General features: G+C 41.3%; 1 protein-coding gene across 1 annotated transcript in view; it reads left to right on the top strand.

The window, feature by feature from the left end:
• STARD13 (StAR related lipid transfer domain containing 13) overlaps positions 1-24,405 on the top strand; it is a 475,243-nt gene that overhangs the window by 133,979 nt on the left and 316,859 nt on the right. Inside the window, exon 3 of the mRNA XM_084616651.1 lies at positions 15,333-15,479. Coding sequence (XP_084472777.1) covers positions 15,333-15,479 — 147 coding nt within the window. The remainder of the gene's footprint in view (positions 1-15,332; positions 15,480-24,405) is intronic.

Here is a 24,405-nt window from a genome sequence, read left to right as displayed (position 1 = left end):
GCTACTAGCTGACCCACAGAGATCAAGTCAGAGGCACCTCTATCTTGGATAGGGCCCTCCCATCATATTTTCTTTCCCTTAAAAAAGAAACTTGTTTTGCTACCTTTGTCTGTTTACAGTCTCCCAGAGATAATATCACAGCACATCCATATTTTTTCTTAGTTGTTACAAACATTTTGCAGTGACATTAATAACCAGTATCTTATTGACTTTCAAACAATATATTTACTACATGTCATCTTTTAAATAAATATAAGGATACCAGTGTGTGAGGTGCAGTATGCCAGGCCTGAGGAGTTGCTGATGCAGAGTAGTGAACCACAAATGGGTCTCCAAATCACAGGCCCTAAGAAAAATATGGTGGCTGCTGCTACTCCTGCTCCCTTTGAGAGGGGTAAAGGTGTTGGCAGTTTTTTACTTTCACCTTTTTACTTTTGGCTAATTTTCCCTAATTTTATAGGGACAGTCCTGATTTTTGGGTCTTTTTCTTATATAGGCTCCTATTATCCCCCCACCCCCTGTCCTGATTTTTCACATTTGCTGTCTAGTCACCCTACTTCCACCTCCCCCACCCCAAATCCACAGCGTGGCTCATTGCTGCTGCTTCACTGCAAGGAATCCTCACTTCTTCACATACCGGGGGTGGCTCCTCCCTGCATCCCCCGCCCGGACAGACAGCTGGGGGCTCCTCCCTGCCTCCTTCCCCCCCCCCCCCAACAGAGCTGGGGGCTCCTCCCTGCCTCCTTCCCCCCAACAGAGCTGGGGGCTCCTCCCTGCCATGCCCTCTCTCCGCACTCCCCGCGAGTCCGGTAGCGCCTCCCCGCTGTACCCGCTCCGTTCTCCCCCGGCTGGGGGCCCCTCTCCCATCCCTTCCCCTTCCGGCCGCGCCCTCTCCCTTCCGGCCCCCCGGGCTGGGGACTCCGCCCTGTCTCCGCGGCGCGGCGGTTCCTTTCCGGAACGTTAGGTCGCGCTGTAGGGTTGCAGCCGTTGTCTCACGAGACCGACCGACCGACCGACCACCCGGTGGCGCTACCTCCCCACGAGACAGCAGCCTATGACCACGCCTTTTATCACATGACGTCGCCAAGATCTGCGCGCGCGGGAGCGCACAGCCGCTTGGAAGAGGAAGCAGAAGCCGTAGGAAGTGCGCGCGCACCTGAAGAAGGGCGGTCCCGCCCTTCAGTCGGAGGGGTCGAACGCAAACTTATTTTACAGGGCTGGCTCGAGCTGGAGTTTTCTGGCCGTGCAGGCGCGCTACAGGCTGGGAAGAAATTACTGTTATTGTTCGAAGGGGTTGCACGCGCGCGGGGGGCGGGGGGATCCGTTACAGACACTGTCGAACTAAGGCGCCTATGTGGAAAGGGCAGGGCGGGGCTGTGCTCGGCTGCCGCCTTACTCGCCCAGCGCTCAAGGGGAGTCGTAGTTACAGGCTGTCCCGTCCCCCTGCCTGCCTGCCCGCCCGCTGCCGTGATGCGCTGCAGACGCCGGTCGCCAGGGCTCTCCGTTCGCCAGTCTTGGGGGAATCTGGTCATGGGGGGAGGAGCCCTAAGCGGGAGCCCCGGCCCGTGCTAATGGCGGAGTGGAGCCGCCCCGGCGTGTGCTAATGTGGGGGAGGGGGACTGGAGCCGCCCCGGCCTGCGCTAATGGGGGGGGACCTGGCGCTACCCCAGCCTGTGTTAATGTTCCTGCCTTGTTTTCTCCTCTAGCGCTGTGGTGTTCAGGGGCCTGTAACCAGACAGAACACGGGCGTCCCTGCCAGTGTCTTCCACCCTGTGCTCCAGCCAGTCTGTGGGCTGGGGCCGCCATGTTTTCAGATGACCTGTCGCAACAGAGCCTCCCACTGGCAGGTCCCTGTTGAGGGTTTCACGTAGTGAGGAACAGGGTCCCCGTATGTTCATACACAACCCCCCCCCCCCCCCATCGATAGGCAAAAATACTCATGTTCAACCACGTCCCTCTCCTGTAAGGCGGGCACTGAGAACTGCGGCTAATTTCCAGCACCCGCGCTCCTGTGCTCATTGCACACGGAGTGATGAACTCAGAGCACAAACTGGCAGTGACAGGGACTCAGTTTTTGACCATGGGCATGACATCACCACCTCTAAACTTCAGATCTGTGGCATGGAAATAATAATACGGCATGTGAGGCTTATTTAAACTATGTTAGTAAAGGTCTTTGAGGTCCTCAGACAGAAAGTACTCTAGAAGTGTGATGTATCATTATAATGCCTACCTTTCCTGCTTCTCTTTTATAAAATTTTTATAGGTAGAACTAGAAGGAAAAATGTCATTGTTAGTTTTCAGTGGACATAAATTAATATAATAAACAAATAGTTCTGCTAGGTCTAAGTCCTGGGTTTTTTAAAATAGAATTAATTTTCAGTGTGCTGTTTATCTGTAGGACAACTTATTTCAATAAAAGTAATTGTTTGCAGTGTTATAGGCATGTTGATCCCAGGATTTTAGAGAGAGAAGGTGGAGAGGTAATATATTTCACCAACAGATATATATATTATATAATATACAATATATATCTGTTGGTGTGAAAGATAAGCTTTTGACCTATACAGAAGAGCTCTGTGTACCTCCAAAGCTTGTGTCTTTCACCAACAGAAGTTGGTCCAATAAAAGATATTGCCTTAGGTTCACCCACCTTATCTCTAATAAAAGTAATTGTCATTTGAAAGCCATTACTTGGTATTTAGTTATTAAATAATGTTATGAGTGTGTGATAAATGCATATAAATTAATGGATTCAGCACCTTTTTTGGAGCAATTATACTTAGGTGTTACAAGACAGCGTTGGGCCTGTATTACACTAGGTCAACCTCACTGACTTCAGCAGAAAGAAAAGGAGTACTTGTGGCATCTTAGAGACTAACAAATTTAGTCTCTAAGGTGCCACAAGTACTCCCTTTCTTTTTGCAGATACAGACTAACATGGCTGCTACTCTGAAACCTGACTTCAGTGGAGTTATACTGATACGTAACAGAGGAGAATTCAGCCCATAGCATATAAGATCAAACTGATCCCTCTCTTCCCCTAGACCTTTTTAACAGTAATTTTTTATATTTCTGTAAAAACTTCAAGAGACTTTTAAGTATATGTAATATATTGTTTATCTTTCTTTCATGTGAATTGAAAGGTATCAATAGATATTTGATTCAAAGCAAATATGTAGATCTATTTCAGTGTATATTTGAACAGTCCTGAATTCCTTAAGTCCTTTCTTAGATGTTGTCAGAGTCTGAATTTTATGCAACTAACTTCAAAGCCTTACATGATCTCACCAACATCTTTTTTTCTCTCTGTCTTACTCCCTTTAACACCTTTAGGTCTCCCAGTACTCTTCCCTTAAATCTCCTCCTTAGCACTACAGACAGTGTCATATTTCTTTTCTGTCAAACATTCTCTCCCCCTTCATATCTAGGGTGACCATATATCCTGTTTTGGCGGGGACAGTCCCTTTTTTAAGCCCTTTCCCAGACGTCCCAACTTTTTTTTTTTTTTTTTGCAAAAGTGGGCATTTGTCCCATTTGCTCTTGCCGACTTGGGGTATGGTGCAGTGCGGTGCGGGGGAGGCAAGCAGAGATGCGGGGGAGGCAGGGTTCCAGCGACCAGCAACAGCCCCTGGGGTGAGGGGGGTTGGCAGGATTCCAGTGACCAGTAACAGCATCGCAGGGGGTGGGCTCAGGCAAGTAGCTGGGAGTGTCTCATTTTCCCTTTGGGAAATATGGTCACCCTATTCATATCCCTCAACTTCAATAATTTTTCCTTCATTTGTTTTCTCACTGTTAAACTTTGAATGCTGCCTCTTAACTGATTTGTTTGCCTTTATATTTTTTTCTCAATTTTAGACTGCAAGATCTTGAGGGTAAGGAATGTCTTCGGTAGGGCACTGTGAATATTCATGATCCTATAGAAATATTAAGAATAATTTGTATGCTGCAAATATTATAATATATACTTAGTAAGAAATAGATTCTAAAGCATTAACGGTTATTAGGAAATCATCAGTAAACTACCACAGAACTTTTCAAACTAGGATTTCTCTGTAAAGTTCTTTAGTCAAATGTAAACCTCAGAATAGGCTTTCCTCATTTCCTCTTGTAACTTATAATGTCTTGTCTTTCTTCATAGTGTGAAGAGGTCCCAAGAACAATATTGACATCTCTTTACTTATTTTCTATTTATATGTAGTATTTTGTAAATTAATTTTTGTGTAAATGTTGTAGACAGCACATAAATGCAATATTAGTTGTATTCCAAGAAATGGTCAATAACTGAAATAATTGCTATTCTAATTTTCTTGCAATCTGCACTATGTCATACTTAAAAAATTCATATATATGCAGCTGAGACAGTTATACAGATGTATATAAGAGCAATATTTTCAGAACAAAAATCTAATATTACAGTTCCTTACAAGGAGTGTGGGGGAGAGTCTTTAAAGGTATATAGGCAGCTGAAGATACAGATAGTGGGATATTAAAAAGTGCTTAGGCACTTAACTCTGATTGGGAGTGCCTAAATACCATTGGCCTGGAGTATTTTGATTGAAATGTTGACCCTTCATGGATGTTTTTGGGAAAATGGCAAATCTTTGCTTCTGCTGATTCGTTTTTTGTATGTGTTTCTCTGATGTTTTTTTCCTGGACGTGGAATACAAAGCTATTAGCTGATAAGTTGGTTCTTCAATTTCTATTTTTAGCACGAGGGAAATCTCGTCTTTACATCTAGAAAGACACATCATGAAGACAGGAAACATGGCACTTCCTATTTACTAACCTAACCAGAAAGTAAAATGTCAAGACACTTTACTGCATAAACTGTTTGCACCATTTTACCAGTTTTACACCAGAAGGGGCTGTATATAGCATGCAGCTATAATGCCTCAGCTTGTGGACTCATTAGCTCACAAAGCTTATGCTCAAATAAATTTGTTAGTCTCTAAGGTGCCACAAGTCCTTCTTTTCTTTTAGCTCTTATGAGTTATGCATGGTTCGCTGATCACTGTTTGGAGAGGAGATTCCAAAGAGAAATGCTCAGGTTCGTTTCCTTGTCAGTATATCTCTTGCATTGGTAGTGGTCACTGGAGACAGGGGACCTAATGCTCCACTTAGTTACACCTGTGAAAAATGGTGTAACCGAATGAAGACTCAGTCCCTTGATGTTTATCATCAGGAAAATATAGCAAATCATGGCTAATGGATTGTTCGAAGTTCACTCTGGTTGTATTTGCTGACCTGCATAGGCAGCAAAGCAATAGAACTAGAAGTTACCTTGTGAGCTCCAAATTTGTCATTTAGTTGCATGAGTGAAGCATTCATAAATAGTAAATATAGTGAGCATCTATAATACTGCTGCACAGAGTTCAATGATACATTGTGTTGATATTTGCATTTGATAATATGGGGCTTTTAAAACCCTAAGCCAACATCTCTTCCTACTTGATTTGCTTTTGCAGAGATTTTTGTCAAATTCATCAAAATTTTGAGGCTAATCTCTCCTTCACCAGCTAGTTAGTTGTGTGGCACTATAATTCTGTGCTTGTGCTTTTTGTTTTACTCAAAGCTGACCATACAGAATCTTTCTGTTCCTTTCAATTTTATTATAATTGATTTAATTAAGATGATTACAAATGTCAGATATTCCTTTTGGTACCCACCATGAAGATCTTTTTCAAGTCATGTTCTTGTGATATTTTTGGTTTGCTATGATCTGAGAATATATTCAGAGCTTTGCTGAATTTTTTAAAGGACTATGTCACTAACATCCCCCACCTTTTGTGAATGATGACTGGTTATATGTGCATTCTTGTGGCCCAAGAACACTTGCAGGAAAATACCCTTCTGTAAATTGGAGTATGGTATTCAATTATATTTCATAGTGGTCATGATGACAAAGTTACCATTTTGCTGTAGTAAGTAATTTTTGATGGAGTGAAGCATAACTGGTGCAGTCTGGTACCTTCCTGAGCAGTAAAACATCTGGGCATTCTTGGTCACTAATTTTGATATTCAGGAGCAATCTAATGTCTCTTGAAGACCATGCCAAGAGAGGTGTGAATGGGCAAAACTTAGAAGTTTGAGTGTGGTGCAGGTGTAGATGGGATGTGAAAAGCAGAGTTCAATTGTTTAAAGGTAAAAAAAATAGTGGAATAGATAATGCTGATGGGGCATTGGTTCTGAGGTAGCTGAAGATGGGATAACCCAAGAGGATCATTCATATGCTGAACAGGAGCAGATGTCAATAAAGACAGCTTCTCTGGTTGTTCGAATGCCAATTCCATAGCGTGTGTTCACAATGCAAATTTGTCAGCCTGTTTGTGAAATTCACTGTTGCCTGACATCATTGTTTGTTAGAAGGTAAGGATGTTTTGTTGCAAGCAGTGTGAACTGAAGAAAAATATTTTTGATAAACTTGTTAGAACAAAGAAACTTTCTATTTTCTGTTTAAAAAACAACCCCCACGTACACTTCCAACCATTGTAATTTTTAAAAAGAAAATTCCTTCACCAAAATTATTTTTCTTTTTAAAAATCAGAGTTCTTATTTATAGAGTATCGCTCTTTAAAGGCTTTGTGGCTGCATGCTAATGTTTGAAAGGCTTTGCTTACCACCAAGAGAGCACTTCTGGGGGAACTAAGTCACAAACAATGGGGGATTCCTTAAAAAGACCTGGGAATCAGGGACTGGGCTTCCCCTACCCCTTATTTCATGTTACTGCCCTTAAATATAAATAATTAATGTAACTGTGTGGTATGTATAAAAGTTCCCTTTAGAAATCTGTTATGCTCATTATGGAAGTAGGGCTGTCAAGTGATGAAAAAAATTAATCGCAATTAATCGCACAATTAATTGCGCTGTTAAACAATAATAGAATACCATTTATTTAAATATTTTTGGATGTTTTCTACATTTTCAAATATTGATTTCAATTACAACACAGAATACGTGTCCAGTGCTCACTTTATATTTTTATTACACATATTTGCACTCTAAAAAACAAAATAAATAGTATTTTTCAGTTCACCTAATCCAAGTACTGTAGTGCAATCTCTTTATCATGAAAGTTGAACTTACAAATGTAGAATTACATACGAAAAAACTGCATTCAAAAATAAAACAATGTAAAACATTAGAACCTACAAGTCCACTCAGTCCTACTTCAGCCAGTTGCTCAGACAAAATAGTTCGGTTGCAATTTGCAGGAGATAATGCTGCCCGCTTCTTGTTTACAGTGTCACCTGAAAGTGAGAAAAGACGTTTACATGGCACGGTTGTAGCAGGTGTTGCAAGATATTTATGTGCCAGATGTACTTAAGATTCATATGTCCCTTCATGCTTCAACCAGCCTGATGACAGATTCTGCTTGATAACGATACAAAGCAGAGCAGACCATTTTTATCATCTGAGTCAGATGCCACCAGCAGAAGGCTGATTTTCTTTTTTGATGGTTCAGGTTCTGTAGTTTCCACATCCGAGTGTTGCTCTTTTAAGACTTCTGAAAGCATGCTCCACACCTCGTCCCTCTCAGGTTTTTGATGGCACTTCAGATTCTTAAACCTTGGGTCAAGTGCTGTAGCTATTTTTAGAAATCTCACATTGGTACCTTTTTTGCATTTTGTCAAATCTGCTGTGAAAGTTTTTAAAACGAACATGTGCTGGGTCATCATCCGAGACTGGCATAACATGAAATATATGGCAGAATGCTGGTAAAACAGAACAGGAGACGTACAGTTCTCCCCCAAGGAGTTCAGTCACAAATTTAATTAACACATTTTTTTAATGAGCATCATCAGCATGGAAGCATGTCCCCTGGAATGGTGGCCGAAGCATGAAAGGGCAGACGAATATTTAACATATCCAGGACGTAAATACCTTGCAATGCTGGGTACGAAAATGCCCTGCGGACGCCTGTTCTCACTTTCAGGTGACATAAATAAGAAGCAGGCAGCTCCTGTAAATGTAAACAAACTTGTTTGTCTTAGCGATTGGCTGAACAAGAAGTAGGACTGAGTGGACTTGTAGGCTCTAAAGTTTTACATTGTTTTGTTTTTCAGTGCAGTTATGTAACAAAAAAAAATTTACATTTGTAAGTTACACTTTCACAATAAAGAGATTGCACTACAGTACTTGTATGAGGTGAACTGAAAAATACCATTTTTTGTTTAGCATTTGTACAGTGCAAATATTTGTTATAAAAATAATATAAAGTGAGCACTGTACATTTTGTATTCTGTATTGTAATAGAAATCAATATATTTGAAAATGTAGAAAAACATCTAAAATATTTAATAAATTTCAATTGGAATTCTATTGTTTAACAGTGCGATTAATTGGGATTCATTTTTTTTTGAGTTAATCACGTGAGTTAACTGGGATTAATCGATAGCCCTATATGGAAGGTTTATATAAAGCTATTTTGAGCATAAGAGAATGCACTGTAGCCCCAGTTACTTAGAAAATGGTCAGAGAACATCCTCTCTGGGTTTGGTCCTGCTGTCTTCTTACAGGCAAAACTGCTGCTACTGATTGCAGGGTTGGTTTGTATCTTTATACAAAACTCCCTTTGAGAATCTTGGGAATGCGTGAGTGGAACAAGAGGCAGATGTGGTATTGAGTCATTGGAATACTTTCAGTAAGTCATTTATTTGGGATTTTCTCCATAGATCAGACAGAATTTGCCCTTGAATGTTTGTATTGTATTTTTACATATATGTGTATATATAAACACACACTCACACACAGAATATGGCATTGGTGTTTTTGATCTAGGGTTCAGTAATTTATTTTATTAGTGAATGACTACATAGTTATACATTACAGTTACATTAAAACAATTGGCTTATTGAAATTATCTGAAGTGAAAAACATGAGACATCAACAAAATCTAGAATTTTGCAACCTTCTCATAACCCAAATGCATGTATAGCTCAAATCAAAAGGCTTTCTAATTTAAGTATGTGATGAGATCTGGCTGCAAGGTTAACCCTCACCTCGGCATATTCTATAAGAATGTATTCATTCCTTCAGTTTAAGTTTAGATTTGCTGGCAGCCAGCATGCCTATTGCAACAAGCTTCACAGGCAAAATACTGAAATAAATGTTCCTTTTATCGCAGATGTTTTTGCTGAATAGGATTACTGAAGAAAACTAAGCAGCCGAAAAACAGGGTGCAGAACCTTTTCTGTCCCGGAGGCATAAACAGCCATACTGAATGTCTGGAATGTGTTTACTTCTCATTCTGAGAAAATAACAAATTGTTTTGTAGATTATGGGAAAAACCCTCATGTCTTCATTTCCACCCATGCATTCTCACTGACTGCAGTGGAGTTCTATGTGTGCAAGTGAGCACAGAATGTAGTCTTACATGTTTAATGTTTCTTAGATTAGATTCGCTTGCTGTTCAAAAAAAAAAACAAAAAAAACAACCCCCCCCCCCCAAACCAATGTTAATCTCTGTTAGGAGACAACAGGCTGTAACTATGTTTTATATTTGGTTGATTATCCAATATGTCTCACTAAGTTTGGTGCAGTTAGGTTAATTCTACATATGTAGTAACTATCTGAAGCATAATAATGTTATATCAATAAAATAAAAACCAGCAGGATCTTATTAAAGGGAAAAAGGCAAAATACCACATTTATTGTGAATAAAGAAAGAATCATAGTAAGCAGTTAGTTATAGTTATAACATTCCATTCAATCTCATATTTATTCACACACACACACACACGTTCTGCAAGGTTGTTATCATAGTTGCCATCCTTAGAGTTGCTCATGCCAAGCCACTGGCCAGGTGGCCTGGACATGAGGAGGGAGCAGGGCCTTGTCAGATGCTCATCTGATGCTCCTGGAAGTTGGTTTGCAGAATCAGACCCCAAAGTTCTCACTTTTTAGAGTCTATTTTTATAGGAATTTCTTCCTATGCCAGTCTATGGGAATTGCTTCATCATGCTGTTGCTGAATCAATCAGCAGATAGCACATTCCTGACGGCTCCAAGATGTTATCTTGTTCTTTGGTTCTCCCATTCTTGAGGCTGTTGGGTGGATTCCAGTCTGCCCTCCGGGGGGTCCTCTGGTTATTTCCACTTGACGCCTTCTTCAGCCGATGGACACTGGATTCTTAGGCTGGCACCTCCCTGATCATTCAGTTATTATCCACACCAAGCATCCATCCACATACATCCTCTATCTCTATTTTAATCACAATTGTTAATACAACAAAAGGGCATGAAAGTCTCTGGGTGCTGTTTCTGTTGTTAGAGTATTGCTTTGAGTCTCTCTCTCTGTGAATTGCTTTGAGAATAGACTCTGTCTTAGAATGTACGAACACAATTAGCTTGCAAGTTTCACACATAGAGGGAGAGAAACAGTACCAAAAACCAAGAGACCTCTTAATTAGTAATACCCTGGAATTTAAACTCTGGGGAATCAAACTCATTTGTGATTTTAATACAGAACTTCTTTAATATCCAACAATAATACATTGGTACTCTTCTGTTCTCTGATTAAGCACAGATCTTATTTTTACTAGCAAGTGATTACATATTTCATTGGTTTTATACTTATGACAGAGGAATGTTTTCCCCCCACATTTAGTGGAAAATCCAGTCGTCACTGTGCAGCCTGATTATTTCAGTTAGGTGGTAGAGAGCCACAGTACAAAGGAATCCACACCCCCAGGCCAGTGTGCCTGCTCTTGCTTACTAGTGATGTAAACTTCATGCTCTAAGTGTGCCCACTCCAAAGGGCAGATAGCCTGGAAGAACTGCATCTAAATGGATCCTTTGGCCTCTCTCTTCTGTTCCTACACTATGCCCAAGCACATACTGGTGTGAGGGGAGGCCCTGTGGAGCTAGGCTCCACACAACATAGGAAGTGTTCTTATATGCCCCCTCCAAAACTCTACACCAGCTCCATTTCCATGAGGCCCTCTGCATTCACAGATATAGTCGCAGACCCCGCTGGACCAACTTGGTTCCAATGAATGGGGGAGATTTTGAGAGCTTATGCAGGGGTGTGCTCCCACCACCTCTGGGGCAGACAATGGACAAAGGCATGTTGTTGACTCTGCCCTTTACCAAAGTAGGGCGGGGGCACAAAGACCACTGAAGACAATCCAGCCTGAAGGCCTGAATAGTAGCTATGGAATGGATTCACTGCTGCTCCAAAGCTTGTGAGGTGAATCTGCCATTTCTCTTGTACTCGGAGATCTCAGGCACCCAAGTCAGTTATCCAGGCTAGGTACTAGGGAGTGGATTTGGTCTTTACGATTGCATTCAGTGCAATGTCTTCTATTACAAGTCCTACTGTGGAAGCTGTATGTACCATTAGTTTTTTGCAAGTCAGCAATAACTTGAGGCATCCTGAGAAAATACATGGGCTATCAACAATTGTTCCAAACGCAGTTTTTGTGCCAAATTCCAATTAGTGGATGCCATTTTATTAACTAGGCCTATTTAGTTTTATCCTATACAATAATGAAAACTATAAATAATAGAAAAATAATTTTCTCCTCTTTCCCTTAATTTAATGGACATAATTTAGAGTTTTATTGAACTAGAAAAGAACAAATATTAATGGAGGAATCAAAGACAGTTTTACTTTTTGGGAACTCTTTACACCTTATATTTCTTAGCTCCTTAACTACAATTTCTGTCTCTCCTCTAATAAACTTTATATGAAGAATGCAATGGTTTGTTCTTGGTATTTGTTTAAAAGAAAAAGTAAAATTATTTGTAAAAATGGTTTTTGGAGCATACTATATTAATCAGCTATTGGTACAGTACAGACGCGTTTACGTGCAGATGTCGGGAGTCAAGCTGTCACAACCGAGTGTTAACGGATTGCCGGTTAAGAGGTCCAAGCTGAAATATCTTAAGATATCTATATATACGTGCATAATTATCTAGGATTACATACGTATTCACAGCATCCCAAATGCTGCAGGCCTATCTGTTAGCGGTGCTTTGCAAGAATATAAATTCAAATGTGTAATCTAATAAAAACATTATTTTTACTACATAGGGGTGAAAGTAACTCAAGACACTTACCGATACGGGGTGGGGGTGGCTCTGGCCCCTGGAAGGAGTGAGGCCTCGGGCAGAAGGGGTGGGGCTAGGGGTCAGCATCCCCCAGCCAGCCCCTCCAGGCCACCTGGTCTGCGCTGCCCGGGGTTCCCGTGGCGATTTAAAGGGCCCGGGGCTCCAGATGCCACTGCTGTGGTTGCAGCGTCCAGAGCCCCGGGCCCTTTTAAATCGCCAGCCCAGGGGCAGCTCGGTGGCCGAGGGGGGCGCAAAAGGGGCAGGGACCTTAAAGTGTTGCAGGGTCCTTTGCCGCGGCAGCACTTTAACGTTGCTGCCCCTCCCCCCCCGGTCGGCGGTAAAGACGTACAACATGTTTCTGCTCCACACTTACTCTCGATTTCTATGTCAGTGAATTAGTGAGCAAATCTGTAGTGCTACATAGCATGTTCCTGTACCGTGTGTTAATGAGTCTCGCTTGTTAAATAGGTAGGGCTGGGAGGTATGGCACTATTGCGTGTTAAGCAGATTCACGCGTAAACGGGTCTACTGTAATTGTTGAATAAATACAAAGATGTATTGATTCAAGAGGTAAATACTTACCAAGACAAAGGCAAGGTTGATACGTTCCTCCCAGGACAATAAATCTTGTTTTCTGCCATATTAGTTAATATATTGGCTGTTGTGACATTTAGAATGTCTTAATCAGAAATATCTGTAAATTGTACTCACTCTCTTTTATGGACTGACATCTCAAAAGTAGAGGACTTTTTTTTTTCTCACTAACTTTCCAAAAGAGAGATTAGAGACCCAGAAAAAACATTATTTTATTCTTCTGGATTTTTAATTGAATCTTTGCATGCTTGTCACCTGGATGGTCAATATAGTCTTCATAGGACTCATTGAGGTCAGACACAATTTTCTAATTTCTGTATTTAAACTGACTCATTAGTATTATCCTATATCTGATTACCACTGACATATGAGGAAGAAAATTTTTATAAAACCGTTTTGTCAAGTTATATCTCAATAATAAAAACTTCCGATTGGATTTTTCCATTAGATTTTGGTAGACAACTAAATGTGTTTTTTGTTTTTACTTGTTTGAGGCATTTTGAAGAAAATATTCACCCTTTCCTTAGTTTTGTAAAGACAAAGTTATCAAGATGCAAAAATTCAGTAAAATGCAAGACCTTTATTTTGATTTAGAAATTGACTTTGTAGAAGTACCAAATATTGACATTATATCTTGTATAAGACCATCTCAAACAGAATGTGGCATGACAGATTCTTTTTTGTAGTGTCTCTTTCTGCATATATATATTGTGTATTCTGCATATGTATATTATACTTGTCCCTAAAAACAATATAAAAAGTTTAGTAAAATACAATAAAGAATAGTATAGGAATATATCCAAGTAATGTAATTTTGAATAGGTACAAATCTGATCTTCCCTACTGTTTAGGACTTTTGACAGCACTCCTGGAAAAAACATTCACTATTATGAATTATAAAAATATTTAAACTGTGCTTGGAAAAAATAGTGACATTATGTCCAGTTTTCTGTTCTCTGAAGCAAATACTAAATAAATACAAATAGAGCCAAAACTATCTCCCTAAGTAAGGAAGCATGGTTTTCTTGTTAAGACACAGGACTGGGAGTCTGAAGATCTAGGGCATTATTCTTCTCTCCTTTATTCTGGGGCAAATCAGGAGTAACTCCATCAGGGACAGGATAGTTACGGTGGTGTAATATTGCTGTAAGATGAGAATGATTCTCCTAGGTTCTATTTCTGCCTGTGTTTTGTGATTGTGAGCAAGTTACTGTCCTCTCTGTGTCCCAATTTCCAGCCCCCATAAAGGAAATGATTCAGCAAGAGGATGTATAAAATGGGAATAATAATACTTACCTCGCACACAGGGATGTAGTATGGCTTGGATCTTTAATGTTTGTAAGGTACTTCGAGCTCTTTGGAAGGACAGTGCTATTGTGCTGCAAAGTAATGTTAATATTAGTGTGCAGTCTGTTAACATTGACTTGTGAAATGATGCTTATGTGAAAATATATATAGCCAAAGTAAGATGGGTGAAAGAAGAATAAATCAAAGCAGCTCAAGATGGGGGAATAGTTTGCACTATCCAGAAGGGGCTGGCCTTGATGACAAGGGAATCCTTCAGCTGCAATTGATGTGATTCTTGTAGCCTCATATTTAGAAATGTTTCATGTAACTAACAATTTGAACACAGAAGAACAGGAGCTAGTTTCTCAGGTCTAAGATCCATCACCTTTGCATTGCTGCATCTTCCTAATCTGGTGATTCCCCCAGAGCCCAATTTGCTACCCCCCCCCCACAATTAAGAGTAGTCTAATTTGTGCTCAGTTTCATATTCTCCCTAAAAGTCATTCTGGCAGTTGGCATTCAATGAAGTGCAATAGCCCACCACCATGCCCCCTTCACTGGTGTGAGTCATAATGCTAGCATTTAATGGTGTGAATTACTCTTTATAGGCATCTGGGAAGAAGTGGGCCTTTAGGAGTGATTTGAATGAGAAAGGGATTTGGTGCTCTTGGGATTTAAAGTCATTGCATGTATAGGAAGATGGCTGAAGAGGAATAAGCAGAGGGGTTTCAATGGGGATGATGTGGTTCAATAGATGTCCAAAGATGATGATTTTAACAGTTGTGCTTTGATGGATTAAAGACTCCCACATGGAAAGAAGCAATATATATATATCAGGGAGGAGGTTGCAACAATCAAGGCAGAAAATCAACAGGAAGTAGAGTAGTGTTTTGACCAGACAGAATTTCAAATTGATGTGAAGGAAAAAGCAGCAAGATTTGATGATAGCCTGGATGTATAGTAGGAGGGAAAGTAAGGAATTCAGGATGACCTTCAAAGTTATGAGTCTAAGTGACAAAGAGAATGGGGATGTTGTCCACTCTGATGGAGAATGTTGGAAGTAGAAAGGGCTTTAGAAATAATAAGGAGGTTCTTCAGGGGGAATTCTGAGCTTGAACTGGCAGTGGATCATCCCAGATCATATGTCAGAGAGATATTTGGATGTGCACAACTGGATGGAGTTTGATTGGTCAGATATAAAGAGCATCTAACACGTGTGTCAACAGGATAGAAATGATAGTTGAAGTCTTCTAAGTAGATGAGGTCAACCCAGGATAGGCAGAGAGTTGATCATCCAGACTTTGTTGGGGTTTTTTGCAGTGTAGTTTAAAAACAAATCTACAAATCATGAAGAGCTTTAATGTTTTCAGACTTCATATGTGTTTGGTTTTCTTTTAGACCCAACCAGAAAAAGGATCTGAGTGGTCAGACTCTATGTCATCTCTCATGAAGAAACTGGAACAATTGAATTTAGATATTGAAGAGGCTCTCAGTGCTGGCTCTTCTCCTTCCAGCACTCCTTCTACCAAAAAGCGCAAACAGCCGGTAAGAATGCACACCCCATTTACAGAATGTGACTGATTTTTAAAACCTTGTAATTAGATTTTAGTCAAGGAGGGGTGTTCAGATCCAGATTTAGGCTATATTTTGGATATTAGGTTCAAGGATGATCCAGGCTACAGCTCAAGTTCAATAACATTGAAAAATGATGAGCTGTTCTCAGGCTATTGCAGCCCAAATTGGCAGAAATCTCATGTGATCCCTATTCTTTCTGCTTTCATGGGCTGTATTAATAATTCCAGTCCCCTCTGTAGAGGTGGGTTCAGACTCAGATGTATCAATATGGACACACTTCCCTAATTAAGGGGTTTGAATCTGAGGTTTTGATTCAAGCCCTCCTGCACTTGTAATAGTTTTTGTACAGATCTAACAGCAAGGGAGATGATATCTATCTTGATTAGGGGTATAATTAGTTTTTGGTTTTTATTTGACTTGAATAGTATTTTGTCAATATCTGTGTGAACATTGTTATGGCAGGTGTCACTATGTGGTGCTATTACACATAGTTTCCCAATTTTTTTCTTAGTGTGTGAGCATATGTTCAGTCTTTGGAAGACATGCTGTATTGTTGGTAGTTTTTAGTTAGGCAAGACTCTGCATAGAGGCAGGTCATTGGAGAAGCAGCTGGGGAAGTAGCAGGAGAGTCTGGTCTGATTAGAGTTAATTCTTGAGGCAGAATTGGTCTGTGAGATCTGGGCATTGGTGTTGGGCTGAGATGCCTGAAAGAAGGGTTTGACTGCAATGCTGTTTGTAACCATGCCTCCTATTCTCTGCCTGTGGCCTATATAGTTTAGTCTCCCTGTGAGCTGTAATATTTTGTTTGTTGGGTTTAGTGTGCGGGTGCTGGGTGGTATGGGTAGCCTGTGATATACAGGAGATCAAACTAGATGATTTGGTGGTTGACTGCACAAGCTTTCTTATGTAAACAATACAAAAGAGGATGTCAGATGTACAAACATAAGAGAATGCAGTAGAATCAAAGCAGTGTATAGTAGATGTTGATATCTACACAGTGAGTAGGTGGTATGATTCTCAGCTCAAGGTGACATACTTGCGCTAGCTCTCCTCTAGCTAGCAAGTGAAAAATAGAGTGTAGCCACAGCAGTGTGAGTGGCGGGATAGGCTAGCTGCCCTGAGTACATGCCTAGGGCTTTGAATGGGCAGATACTCAGGGCATCTAGCCCATCCCACAACTCACACTTTCTCAGCTACATTCTATTTTTCATTTACTAGCTAGATGAGAGCTAGCACAAGTATTTCTTCTTTAACTGGGAATCACAACCCAAGCTCAAAATGTAGACATATCCTGTGTTACAGTAAGGAAACATGCTGTTATTTTAAGTTGCATATGTAATTTGTCTTTAACTATTCATCCCACCTGGTCCATGTTTCTTCAAAGAGATCTGTTAATTTAATATAGGCAGTAATTTGTTCTATATCCATTAAATATTTTATTCTTGTCATCTACATTTATGTTTTAATGCTAATTTAATGATTTCAGCTTATTTGTGTAATCTTTTGCTTCTGTAATGGAAACTGTGTGGCAGATCGATTGTGGATACTTCATATATTTCACTCTTCTTTTGATTGCATAAATTCTGTGAGAGAGGCAAATAACTGGAATGCTGGTAAAGAAATGTTTTGAGCAAAGTAAGTAAGTGCAGACAATGGGGCGGCTCAGACCTGTGATGGTAGGGAGGGGGTCATTTGATGATGATGGATGGATATGCAGTATACTGTTCAGGAGCTGAGAAAATGAGAGAAAATAAGGTTGCATTTACCCTATCCAAGGAAACATCAAAGTTTGTGCTTGGATATAACTCAGTCAGCAATTGAATCATTACAATTTGCCTTTGAGCAAAGCCAGTCAATATGTCCGCTATACAGGTTTACACTCCTGCTACAGCACTGGATGACTACACAATTGATTAGTTTTATGAAAGGCTTGAAGAGACATTCGTTGAAATCCTAAGTAAACAAAGATACCTTTGTAATTGGGGACCCGAACAAGACAATTAGAAGTGTAAGCTGTCATAAAGAAGTAATGGGAAACAGTGGTCTTGTTTGCAAAATGAGAGAGGAAGGTGTTTAGTGGAATTTTCCTGCTCTAATTACTTTGTCATTACAAACACCATTCTCTCCCAACATTGTAGACATTTACACCCATTGAGGTCACCAAATCAACTATGTAATAAAACAGAGACGAGATGAGTCAGGTAATATCTTTTGTTGGACAGACTTCCACTGGTGAAAGAAACAAGCTTTCGAGCTATGCAGGGCTCTTCTTCAGGTCTGAGAAAGGTACTCATAGGGCAGGCCTATTAAATTAAAATGCTGCATCAGCTCAGCTGTGCTGCTGTAGCGCTTAAGCGAAGACTCTCCTATGCTGATGGGAGAGCTTTTCCCGTTGGCATAATTAATCCACCTCCATTCATTGAAAAATTCCTAACCAGCTCTAATTTTAAAGTTCTTACAGTTTTTTCATCATTAAGTTTTTCCTTTTGTTTCTTCATTTCTTTCTTCTCTTCATTCTGATCTATATGTTCCTATCTTTTTCTCTTATTTTTCCTGTGTCCCTTCCAATCTTTCTACCTTTCCCGTCTTTGGATGTCTCTATTTTCTTTTCTGACAATGCTAAAAATTACAGAGAAACTGAACAAGGAGTTTTACTAGAATATGGAAAACAATATTATCTCTAAAGGTAATCTGTTTCTCTTTATTTCACTGTAGAGCTTTTCCCCAGGCCCTCCCCCCCCGCCCCCCATCTCTCCTGCTCCAGATTTAAAGGAACACATAAAATCCTATTTCCCTCACTCTTTTTTGTCACTCCAGCTCCCATACTCCCACCTCCCATTGTACTTGCCCAGTCTCTTCAACAGTCTTCAAACCATTGAGAGATAGAGGATAAGGATAAAATAGATACCCTGGCAATAGGCCAGCTATGTCAACGGGAGAAGCTATCCCAACCGACATAGCACTGTCTACACTGGGGGTTAGGTCGGTATAACTATATTGCTCAGGGCTATGGATTTTTGTAGTTATACCGATATAAATCCATAGTGTAGACCTGGCCATAGTCTCACAGCTAAATAAAAGGTGGAACAGATTGTTTAGTATAAATAGTTAACACATAAGAGACCTTTCAAGGTGAAGTGGCCAGTTAATACCTATGCAGTCATAGCACAAAAGAGGTGGATTAATAGGTTACAGATTGTTGTAATAAGCTATAAATCCAGTGTCTTTGTTTAGACCATGATTTTTAGTGTCTAGCAAAGTTATGAATTTAAGCTCCCAGGCTCATCTGTTGAAGGAGTTGTGATGGTTTCCTTTGAAGACAAGGACTCAGGTCAGATATGGAGTGATTATTTTGTGAAAAGCGTTTGCCCTTTGGTGATATGTAGAGCCCTGCAAATCTGCGGATATCGGTGGACCATGTATGCAGATCAGAGATGGATGCAGATCCAAATTTTATATCTAGAGCCATGCAAATCTGTAGATATCTGCTTTTTATCTGCGGACCATGTTTGCGGATTGCAGATCAGATGCAGATACAAATTTTCTTTCCACCCGAGACACTAATGATGTGGTGTTTTGTCTTTTATCATTTTTCTATGACATCATCAATGGGCGAACACTTTTCACAAAATGATCACTCCATACCTGACATTTAGGTACTTCCCCTCAAAGGAAACCTGAACAACCTGCAGGTTCACTGCATTTGGGCTTGTCCAGAATAAAAAAAAAACTACATGATTTCTGTCCAGAATGGGTTTGAAGTATTCTCATCAGTGAAAGAATGCAACAACTGGAATGAACTTTGGAACAAAATGGAAACTATTGTGCTCAAAGGCACCAAAGCACCCAAGCCAAAAGGTCAGTGTTGGCTTGTGAAAAAATGATGCAGAGTGAAAGAGAATGGCTTGGACACTGAAAGATGTAGGGGAGAGCACAAAGAACTGAACAGACAGATCCAAAGGTAGACTAGACAAGACATGAGTGAATACATAAGGGCAAAATGCACAGAACTTGATTATTACAGACAAATAATACAAAAGGTATGTTCACAGTAGTCAGACTTCTTTCCAAAAATATTCTTTGCAATCAAACATAAAGGATCATGATGGCAAAGTCCTCAATGAAGGTGATGTAATCAAACACTGATGAAGAGATTACTGTGCCAATCTGTATGCTTCATCAAAGCCACTTGCAATACAGCACGTGAGGAGAGAGTATGGAAAGGAGAGTATGAAACAAGAGCTATCAATCCTGCAAGAGGAAGTGATGCACGCTATTATGAAAATGAAGCCCGGGAAAACACCAGGGATAGACAGCGTACAGGTTGAATTGTTAAAAGTGATTTGGTGACTGTTGTATTGATCTTACATTACTCCTGAGGGCATTCTGTGTCAAAAAATTAAAAATTCTGCACACAATATTTTACAATTCTGCAAAATTCTGCAAATGTTATTTGTCAAATAAATGTGGATGCCCCTGCATGGCATTGGGAAGCACAGGCCACTGGAGATCATTGTGCAGCTTCCCCCCCCACCCCGGGATATAGACTCAGTAGTGAGGCTGCACCCAACCCTGACAAGGTGCAAGGACCGGGCTGGCTCCAAAACACCCCAGGGCCATGCCCCTCCGTGCCAGGTGCACCAGGTGTGGGCAGGCAGGCTCAGCAAGGCAGGATCCAAGTGTGGAGGGGCTTATTATGGGAGGATCCAGGTGTGGGTGAGAGGGTGCGGGTGGCTCAGTGTGGGATCCAGGTGCAGGAGGGATCTGGACGCACAGGGAGTTGTTGGAGGGTTCTGGGTGCAACAGTAATGGGATTCTGGAGGGGGGTCCAGGTACAGGTGGTTGGGGCTCAGCATGGGGGGGTCGTCCTGGTTTGCAGGGGATAGAGCTCAAAAGTGTGGGGGGCTCAGTAGGGGGTCCAGATGCTGGGAGAGTGGGGCTCAGTGGGGTGGGGATCCAGGTACAGCTGGTTGGGGCTAGCTAAGGTGGGGATCCAGGTGTGGGTGGCTTGTTGGGGTGGTCCAGGTGCAGGGGGAGTGGGCTTGTCAGGGGAGTTCTGGGTGCGGGGTGTGTGTGTGTGAGGCTTAGTGGGAAAGTCTGGGTACGAGGGGGCCTGGATGCACAGGGGTTGGGTGGACAGGGGAGCAGCTCCCTGTACAGGGATCCCTCCCCCTGCAGCTGAGGAGCAATGGATGCAGGAATCACAGGACAGGGGAGTTTGCAGAGCTTCCTACAGCCAGGGGAGAAATCTGGTGGTGGGTCTGACATGGCCCTGGATGCTGTTCAGGGAAAGAGGAAGTCCTGTCCTCCCCAGACCAGGCCGGGACTAGCAGCTGAGCCTGGCACAGGGTAGAAGCCACCCACTGGGTCTTCCCCCGTCCTGACCCCTTCCCCACAATGATTTACCTCTCTGCCGGCTGCCCTGGGCACCTGAAACATACTGCTGGGGAGGGATGCATGACCGCTCTTGGGGCTTCCCTTTGCTTCCCCTTCAGAAAGTCATTTTTCTGCGGGAAAGCAACAAAATCTGTAGGGGACATAAATTCTGCACATGCACAGTGGCTCAGAATTCCCCCAGGAGTAGTGTCACATGCAAAATTTGAAAGAAATTAGCCAGATGATTGGAAGAGGGAATCCTTCTGCTCTTACCAAAGAAAGGCAACACAAGAAAGTATCGTAACAGTCATAGCCCTGATATCTCAGGTGAGCAAAGTACTGCTTTACATAGTCCAGGATCATATGATGCTAATATTAGAAACAGAAGTGCCATCACAGCAAGCTGGTTTCAGAGAGGGATGAAGTACATGTGATCAAATCACTAAAATCTGTCTCATCATTGAAAAATACAGGGATTTTAATGACCCATTGATTGTGTTTCATTGACTACTCAAAAGCATTTGATATGTCTGACATGACCGTGTTTGGAGTGTCATGCTGCCTAGAGTACCTTGCAACCCTGAGTGCCTATCTCAGGGCAGACAGATACCCCAACTGGGGGTATGTTCTATGATTAGATTTTACCCAAGTTAGTGGCAAATGTGAACTCCTGGATCATTATAACAGTCTTACCGTGGAGTCTCAGACAGTCCCCTTACAGTCTCAAGTCTGTCTTGCCAGTCAGATAAACTAGATTTAGTGATAAATGGTCACTTACACCAAAATAATCACACAATATTCAGATGCTTCCAATCCCCAGAGACCAGTCTCTGATACCCTGGATCTTACACCAAAGGAACACCATAGTCAATCCTGTAATAAATTATCTAAAGGTTTATTAACTAGGAAAAAGAAATGAGTTATTTACAGGTTAAAGCAAGCAGGTATATACACACAAATGAGTTACTGTCTAAATCCTAAGAGTTACAGAGTTGTAGTGAACTGTCAGTTCAAAGTGTCTTTCAGGCCAGACCCAGGAGGTAACCTCTGGGGATCTCTGGTTTCAGTTTGGTAGCTCTGGCTGTGTGAGAGTTCAAACAGTAAAGAGATGGAACGTTTTCCTGTGACTTTGTTTTATTTCCTTCATTCAGCTTCCAAGGCCACAGGATGAGCTTCCTTGCACTGGTAGCATTTCCAAGGTGTGATAGGGCCATTAACCAATCCTTTGTGTTGCAATGTTCCTTGATGGCCTGTGTGATTTTGATAGTCCTTCTGGGTTGGGGGTGGAGATGACAATTCCCTTGCCTGGGTTCATAAATTCACAGCAAACACTTTTAAAGCTATAAAGCAAAACTTACATATTTTCTTATAGCATGGAATATTGCCATTACAAGTAAGATTAATGCATGCAGCAACTTAAAAGCATTTCATGGAGTCTAAATACTAAGTACATTTTTAAAGAATAATACCTATTTTGAGCAAAACTGACATACAGGTGAACTGGTCTTGTCTCCAGTTATGAGTTTGTCAGTTCTTAGCTAATATCTGCAGCCTGGGCAAGAGCTGGCATCTGGCCTGCTCATGTCACATGCTGAATACTGGCAGATGTGGGGATTCTCATTGAATTCATTCACAAGTCTCTGGTTTCAGAGTAGCCGCCGTGTCTGTATTCGCAAAAAGAAAAGGTGCCACAAGTACTCCTTTTCTTTTCACTAGTCTCTATCATCAACAACACAGGTGACAGCAAGTGATTTTCCACGGAGCAGTGTGTGAGACAAGGGTGTTTTCTGTCCCCAGCCTTTTCCACATGAACGCAGAAAATATTATGAGACAAGACCTAGAAGTTTGACAAATGGTAGGAGCTGAAATTTTTATTGGTAGACACCTCTTAACCAATGTCAACTATGCCAGTGATGTCACACTCTTTGCTACAACGACTGATGCAGTTCAACAAAAGTTGGAGTATGTAAAAAGGGGTGAGGATTAGGGACTATCCCTCAATGAGGCAGAAATGAAATGCATGCATGTTGACACGATTAACAAAAACAAGAAGCAAATGGACATCACAATTAATGGTCAGGTAGTAGAGGCAATAGATGAATTCAGTTACCTGAGATCATATCCAACGAAGAGCCTGTTCCAAAGAAATTGGCAGAAATCTTGGAATGATTTGGTTTCCCTCATGAAAGTTTGGAAAAACCATGGCATCTTGAAATGTACAAAGATTTGATTGGTAAAAACTTCAATTTTTTATATTACAACTTATGCATGTGGATCGTGGGGAATTAATGGTGCTGACAAAAGAAAATTGAAGCCTGTGAGATGTGGTGCTGACAACGATGCTTGCATATCTCCTGGACTGAAAAAAAGACAAATGCTTGTGTTAGAAATATTAGTATAGAGAAACAGACCCTGGTGTCTGAAATCAACATCATGTTCGTTGGTCACATCAGGCATAGAGGGTGAGAAAATTATCGTGGAAGGAATGGTGGTGGGTCATCGTAGCGGGAGATGACCAGCGAAGAGATGGATAGATGGTGTGCAGCAGATCCCTGGGAGGGCAGCTGCTGAGAGCTTGAAGCTAGTGATAGATTGAGAAAGCTCCTGAAAATTCCACTATGATGTTACAAATATTCAGACATAAATAAACTGATTTTACTTAATGGGGCAAATCACAAGTACAAGATCTCAGAGGCAGGTAACTGTACTGTATACATAACAGCATGTTTGTTGGAGCGGTTAGTCTGAAGATTGCTCTCTTGAAGATGTGGGAAATTTTTAACAAATGACAGAACATTTATTTTGCACAGCAGATGCTGTCTCAGGAGTATAGCCCATGATATAATCATGTAGTTGAATCAGGCCACTGTTTTGTGAAGTGTCTTTTTTCTGTTAATTGAAGAACTCTGTGATTCTCTAGGTCTTCCTTTCTCACAAATTTATTTCATGAATAATTCTCTGTTACATCGAATTTTTGTGTGGGAGGAGTAAAACTTACTTACCGTGTACAGAAAACAATACACACTGCTAATTAATTATCATAGAATCATAGAATATCAGGGTTGGAAGGGACCCCTGAAGGTCATCTAGTCCAACCCCCTGCTCGAAGCAGGACCAATTCCCAGTTAAATCATCCCAGCCAGGGCTTTGTCAAGCCTGACCTTAAAAACCTCTAAGGAAGGAGATTCTACCACCTCCCTAGGTAACGCATTCCAGTGTTTCACCACCCTCTTAGTGAAAAAGTTTTTCCTAATATCCAATCTAAACCTCCCCCACTGCAACTTGAGAAAAACTGGATGTGCACAAGTCCATGGGGCCGGACGAGTTGCATCCGAGAGTGCTGAAGGAATTGGCGGCTGTGATTGCAGAGCCATTGGCCATTATCTTTGAAAACTCGTGGCGAACCGGGGAAGTCCCGGATGACTGGAAAAAGGCTAATGTAGTGCCAATCTTTAAAAAAGGGAAGAAGGAGGATCCTGGGAACTACAGGCCAGTCAGCCTCACCTCAGTCCCTGGAAAA

The sequence above is a fragment of the Lepidochelys olivacea genome (assembly GCF_965140295.1).
Source record: "Lepidochelys olivacea isolate rLepOli2 genome assembly, chromosome: 1".
Classification (NCBI taxonomy): Eukaryota; Metazoa; Chordata; order Testudines; family Cheloniidae; genus Lepidochelys; species Lepidochelys olivacea.
The sequence above is the reverse complement of the archived record's forward strand: the minus strand, read 5'-3'. Positions and strand labels throughout refer to the sequence as shown.